The sequence below is a fragment of the Bombina bombina genome, chromosome 7, assembly GCF_027579735.1.
Source record: "Bombina bombina isolate aBomBom1 chromosome 7, aBomBom1.pri, whole genome shotgun sequence".
NCBI classification, from domain to species: domain Eukaryota; kingdom Metazoa; phylum Chordata; class Amphibia; order Anura; family Bombinatoridae; genus Bombina; species Bombina bombina.
Window position 1 is genome coordinate 566230578 of NC_069505.1, and position 7405 is coordinate 566237982.

At 36.1% G+C, this 7405-nt stretch overlaps 1 protein-coding gene across 1 annotated transcript; it reads left to right on the forward strand.

Annotated features, from left to right (window-relative positions):
- Window positions 1–276: 276 nt before the first annotated feature.
- LOC128636575 (olfactory receptor 5M11-like) lies at window positions 277–1218 on the forward strand. Its single transcript, XM_053689570.1, has one exon. The coding sequence runs from the start codon at window positions 277–279 to the stop codon at window positions 1216–1218; it is 942 nt and encodes a 313-aa protein (XP_053545545.1).
- The last annotated feature ends 6187 nt before the right edge of the window (window positions 1219–7405 follow it).

Here is a 7405-nt window from a genome sequence, read left to right on the forward strand (position 1 = left end):
ATGATGAACATGGTTCATTATACACACTCAGACCTCAATGCTCATTATGACAACCGGTCATTATGTGCAATGAATCGGTTAAAAGAAAAGGAACAAAGACAAATACATGCTGTCACAGAATAGTGACCAATCTGAAATGTATTACTTACAAATTAAAATGGGATTTTTTTTCACCAGGTTTTTATGTCTTGACTTTAATAAATGAGTTAATTTATAGGAAAAAATTATTGAAAAATAAAGTTTAACTAAGATTTTCTTTATTTTAGCATCTCAATCATGGAACAGATAAATTACACTGCAGTAACATATTTCATTATTAAGGGTATTTCTGAAAAGCCCGAGCTGCAGGCGCCAATCTTCTTTCTAATTCTTCTTATTTATCTCATTTGTCTTGGTGGTAACACAATGATTCTTCTGCTTGTCTCTCTAGATCCTCAACTTCGCACTCCCATGTATTTCTTCTTGAGTAACTTGTCCCTCATTGACATTTTCTCAACCACCGTCACTCTACATAATATCTTGTTTAGCTTCATATCAGGAGACAATACAACGTCTTTCATTTCCTGCATGACTCATATGTATATATTTTCATCATTGCAAAGTGATGTGCTTTCAATACTAGCGGTCATGGGCTATGATCGTTATGCGGCTATCTGTAATCCCCTGCATTATCATATGAAGATGAACCAAAAAAATTGTCTTATATTGGCCACTGTCTCTTGGGTTATGGGTTGTATGGAAGCCACACCTTTACTAGTAGCAATATTAAGCTTCAAATGTTATAAATCCAACATAATAGATCATTTTTTCTGTGATGATATGCCATTGAAGAAACTCATTTGCAGTGACACAACATTTTTGGACCTTTACATACTTATTGGTGGAGGTTTAATTACATGTTTCACTCCATTTAGTCTCACTTTCATCTCTTATATTTTTATAATTAACACCATCATGAGAATTAATTCCAGCACTGGAAGACATAAAGCCTTCTACACATGCTCCTCACACCTCATTGTTGTGATCCTTCTTTATACAACAATCTTCTGCCAATATCTGACACCAGAATCCATCGATAACTTAGAAAGCAAAAAACTTTTTTCTCTCTTTAATACAGCAGTAGTTCCCATACTGAATCCAATGATTTACAGTCTGAAAAATAAAGATGTGAAATCATCACTTAGACGATTTTTAAAAGAATTTAAGGTTTCTTTTTAAAAGGATATAGAAAACCCAAATTCCCAATTACACACCAAAACTCAAGCAAATGAACATTATGAAAGCAAGTTTGCATGGAATAAAAAATATGTATAAGTTGCTTACATGTAGAATTAATGTATTATTTTAAATTGTATATTTATCAACTTCTTTCATGGAGGCAGTAGAATATTTCCAGCTATTGAAGTATACTCTTTCTATTCAAGAATAACTCACTTTGGGCCAGATAACACTGGAGCACTATCTTTGCACACTAGTGATATCAGTAAATTGTGCTCGTTTTGCAAGTTGAAAGTAAATGTGAATGTATGAGCGCAACCACGATTTATGCTAGAATGAGTACCGCTACCTCAGAGTTCTGGTTAACTGTTTTGCAAAACTAAAAAGTGTCCCAGAACACATAAAAAAATATATAATATATATTTCTTCCAACCAAATCCAGGAGGCAGGTGTTCTCCCTAACAATTTCAGTGACCACTGCTTTAGTGTACTGCATGCGCAAAATAAAGGCAACTACATTTTCTCCCAAGATTAAAATCACCAGGTCTTAAAAAAATGTAATCTTCAATCATTTCTAAATGACATCAAGAACCTCTCCTGGCACAGATTATACCTAATCCTAGATATAAACTCTGCAGTTGAGTTCTTTCAGTCTTAACTCCTACAAGTTTTGAATTGACATGCCCCGCTGCGTAAGGTGAGAGTAAAAGGAGCACACTTGAATTGGATCACAGCTGACCTCATTCAAATGTACCAGTTTTGGGATTCATTGTGGTCAAAGTTCAAGCATACAGGCTCTATGAACGATCATTGTGTATATAGAAAATGGCGAAATAAATGCACTTAACAAACAAAATTGGCCAAGGCCCAATATTTCTATGAAAATCTGAACAATAACATATCAAATCTTAGAAAGTTTTGGAAACTCATAAATAACTTACAAAATCCACCAATCCACTCCCAACCCTCCACTGTCAATGTGAGCAACCAAATCCTGCAACTCCCCTTAGAAGTAGCAAATGCCTTTGATAGTTATTTTGTTGGTTGGATGCTCCACCACCCTGATTGACAAACTAATAAATGACATGCATCCTGAAACTACAAATATGGATCAGGCCCCACTAAATCAGCAAAGACCAAATATAGAGAAGTTCAATTTTAGACCTGTACCCATCAATGTCATTAAGAAACACCGTAATAATTTAAAAATGAAAAACCAGCATGGACCTGATCAAATCCCAGCAATGCTGTTGAAGCTCAGTGCGCCGGCAATTGCTAAACCTGTCAAAACCCTAATTAACGAATCCTTGGTGTCAGGATGCATACCCAAACTTTGGAAAACTGCAAGAGTAGTGCCTATCCATAAAAGTGGAGAGTTAACCTAGGTTTCTAACTATCACCCTATATCATTGCTCCCAGTATTGGGAAAAATGCGTCCATATGGAACTATGTGAGTATTCCCAACAATCTAACTATCTGACCCCTTATCAATCAGGTTTTTGCCCGAATTACTCCACTACAACTGCCCTCCTAAAAGTTTGCAATGACATCCAAACTGGCATGGAACAAGGAGACCTAACTGGAGCTATTTTCCTTAATTTTGCAAAGGCCTTTGACACAGTAGACCACAACATACTACTGCCCAAACTAAAAAACTCTGGTATTGCTGATCGTTGGTTGACCTGGTTTTGATCATATGTATCAGATCGATCACAATATGTCTCCATTTCTGACAGCGACTCCCATGTCTCCCAGTCATGTGTGGTTTGCCCCAAGGTTCCATTCTCGGCCCCCTACTATTCATGTTATTTATAAATGATTTGCCTAATGTCTGCAAATCCTCAACTGTACACATGTAAACAGATTACACGGTAATCTATGCAAACAATTCCAATCTGCCGAAGCTTGAAGCAGTGCTCCAAGACCAGTTCACAGAGGTAGAACAGTGGATCTCAAAAACAAACTCTTCCTAAACACTGACAAAACTGTCACAATGATCTTTGGAACTGGACATAAATTACACAAATTACAAAATTCCCATCTACACATCAAAACAAAATCCAATTGCACACTGACCGCAGTCCACTCTTTCAAATACTTGGGTATGTTGTTAGACCCCAATCTATCTTTTGGCCTCCACATAGAAAAACTTGCATCTAAACCTTATCCAAAACTAGGTGCCCTGTAGAGAAACAAATCCTGCCTCAACTCTACAGTAAAGGAAAAAATGGTACAGCAAATGCTGTTAACTTACTGTTGAATGCTATTTAAACACTGTTTAACATGTCCCTCAACTCTCTGCTTCTATGATGTGCAGGAAAACTTTAAATATCCACTGCTCGTATGCAGTCAAAAATGAAAGTTAAGCTCCGCCCACCGCTTGGTGTATAGTTTGCTATCTCTAGTGTTACCAATCATGAGCGACTCATAAATAAGTTTTAACTACCTTGTTGTGCATGCACAGCTGTTACAGAGGAGTGTCGCTGCTTAATCATTCCCCAGAAACTGTATGTTAAGATTTTGTTCCGGTGTCTTAAATTAAGTTGTCTACCATAGGAATGGGACGACCTCCTACAAACAAAACAGCTGTTTAAGGCAGAATAGGTGACAACTTATTTTAGAACACCGCTGTGCCCAGTAGTTTCAGTCAGGTTTGTTTATCATTTAGATTTTGTTGTTTGACAACTGTTTTGATATCGGGTGACACTGACAGGAAGTCTTTAACTTGTTATAACTGTTATGAAGAAGGTTATACAATGTACCAGCAACAAGTATGTGATGGACCGTGGATGTGAATGGTTAGAAATTGAATTGTTGCTGTAGTTTGTAGTGTGCAAGTTCCCTCACTGTTTTTGAGGGAACTTGCACACTACAAACTACAGCAACAATTCAATTTCTAACCATTCACATCCACGGTAATCACACACTTGTTTCTAGAACCTTCTTCATAACGGTTATAACAAGTTAAAGACTTCCTGTCAGTGTAGCCGATATCAAAACAGTTGTCAAACAACAAATGTAAACGATAAACAAACCTGACAGAAACCACTGGGCATACCGGTGTTCTAAAATAAGTTTTCACCTATTCTGCCTTAAACAGCTGTTTGTAGGAGGTTGGGCCTCTAGTGCATGAGCAGTGTGTGCCACAAACCTCCAGAAGCTGATTAGAGTCACCGGAAGTGACGCGGTAGACAACTTACTACTAGTTAAACGAATTGTATAAGGAATACAATAGAGTTTGTAGCAATGAATTCCAAAAAAATAAAAGGGTCACATGGTTTTTTATTTAATTCACATTGATTCACATACTTTATATGAATTTTTCTGTTAAATCTAAAGTAGGTTCCATCTTGAGGAATTCACCTAATAAATTTATTATAAATTAATTTTATGAGGAATTCTGTTCCCTCTTCTTTCACTCTCTTTTTTCGCACCACTTACCCTTTTCTTTGTAGCACGATTTTATCAACAGTGGTTTAATATCACATTAAAGTAAACCACAACCTAGTTTTATTCACGTCACCAAAAACAAAGATTTTTACTTCCAAAATATATTTTTACTTTTTAATTTTTATTTTATGACCAAAAATTTCTTTAAAAATTCTTTTTATTTATCTTCACTAAAATCATTGGCAATTCACTCTTTAGCACAATGATTTATAACTCTCAATGTTCACATTGGTCACCACAAACAGCTTAATGTACTTATTTACACAACATTAGCACATTTTATTTAATAACTGGTAACTCTCTCTTTTGAGCATTGGGATTTACAATTTTGAATGTCAAACTTGGGTCACTTTTGAATATTTTTATGAATTCATCCACATAAGGGTTAATATTAGCATAATTTATTAATCCTAACCCAATATAGTATTGTTATGAACTTTATTTTTGATTTGATACTCAATACATAAAATCAGACCCTAAGGTGATGTTTTTTATTTGCTAAAATAATTCAATATAATGACGTTTATGTAACAAGATAATAAGATAACATATGCCAATATACACAATAGACAATAAGTGTTAAGGAATCTTTGACAGATATCAGCTCTTGTATTATAAATACCATTTCAGGGGTAGTAATTTGTTGTGGGAAGTTTTGAAGCACATTGGTCGTATAATATATAATCTGATGTTAAGCTCGCATATTAACTATTTGTTGAAATAAGTATACATATTGGTGCTAGAATCACAAGATAACCTGGACGGCACCAGGTGTTAAGATATGATTAAAAAGTTAAAACAAGCAAATAAGAAGCTCCTAACAGTGGTGTAATCGTTGTAATTATTTATTGATGCTCTGTGCTTTATAGTAAACTTATCCACGTTATCCACCATCCAATCATACCAAGACCAATTAATTTGTATTCTATTATTCTTATTATCTATCGCCTAGATTTAGAGTTTTGTCGGTAAGGACCCGCGTAGCTAACGCATGCTTTTTTCTGGCTGCACCTTTTAAATACCGCTGGTATTTAGAGTTAACAGAATGGCAGGGTTTTCAGTGCGTTAGGCTCCAAAAAGGGAGCGTAGAGCATAATTTAACGCCACTGCAACTCTAGATACCAGCGGTGCTTACGGACGCGGCCAGCCTCAAAAACGTGCTCGTGCACGATTCCCCCATAGGAAACAATGGGGCCTTTTGAGCTGAAAAAAAAACTAACACCTGCAAAAAAGCCGCGTTCAGCTCCTAACGCAGCCCCATTGTTTCCTATGGGGAAACACTTCCTACGTCTGCACCTAACACCCTAACATGTACCCCAAGTCTAAACACCCCTAACCTTACACTTATTAACCCCTAATCTGCCGCCCCCGCTATCGCTGACCCCTGCATATTTTTTTTAACCCCTAATCTGCCGCTCCGTAAACCGCCGCTACTTACATTATCCCTATGTACCCCCTAATCTGCTGCCCCTAACACGGCCGACCCCTATATTATATTTATTAACCCCCTAATCTGCCGCCCCCAACGTCGCCTCCACCTAACTACACTTATTAACCCCTAATCTGCCGACCGGACCTGAGCGCTACTATAATAAATGTATTAACCCCTAATCTGCCTCACTCCCGCCTCAATAACCCTATAATAAATAGTATTAACCCCTAATCTGCCCTCCCTAACATTGCCGACACCTAACTTCAAGTATTAACCCCTAATCTGCCGATCAAAGCTCACCGCTACTCTAATAAATTTTTTAACCCCTAAAGCTAATTCTAACCCTAACCCTAACACCCCCCTAAGTTAAATATAATTTTATTCTAACGAAATAAATTAACTCTTATTAAATAAATTATTCCTATTTAAAGCTAAATACTTACCTGTAAAATAAACCCTAATATAGCTACAATATAAATTATAATTACATTGTAGCTATTTTAGGATTAATATTTATTTTACAGGCAACTTTGTAATTATTTTAACCAGGTACAATAGCTATTAAATAGTTAATAACTATTTAATAGTTACCTAGTTAAAATAATTACAAAATTACCTGTAAAATAAATCCTAACCTAAGTTACAATTAAACCTAACACTACACTATCAATAAATTAATTAAATAAAATACCTACAATTATCTACAATTAAACCTAACACTACACTATCAATAAATAAATTAAATACAATTCCTACAAATAAATACAATTAAATAAACTAACTAAAGTACAAAAAGTAAAAAAGAACTAAGTTACAAAAAATAAAAAAATATTTACAAACATTAGAAAAAATTACAACAATTTTAAACTAATTACACCTACTCTAAGCCCCCTAATAAAATAACAAAGACCCCCAAAATAAAAAAATGCCCTACCCTATTCTAAATTACAAAAGTTTAAAGCTCTTTTACCTTACCAGCCCTTAAAAGGGCCCTTTGCGGGGCATGCCCCAAAGAATTCAGCTCTTTTGCCTGTAAAAAAAAACATACAATACCCCCCCCAACATTACAACCCACCACCCACATACCCCTAATCTAACCCAAACCCCCCTTAAATAAACCTAACACTAAGCCCCTGAAGATCTTCCTACCTTATCTTCACCACGCCGGGTTCACCGATCGATCCAGAAGAGCTCCTCCGATGTCTTGATCCAAGCCCAAGCGGGGGGCTGAAGATGTCCATGATCCGACTGAAGTCTTCATCCAAGCGGGAGCTGAAGAGGTCCATGATCCGGCTGAAGTCTTCA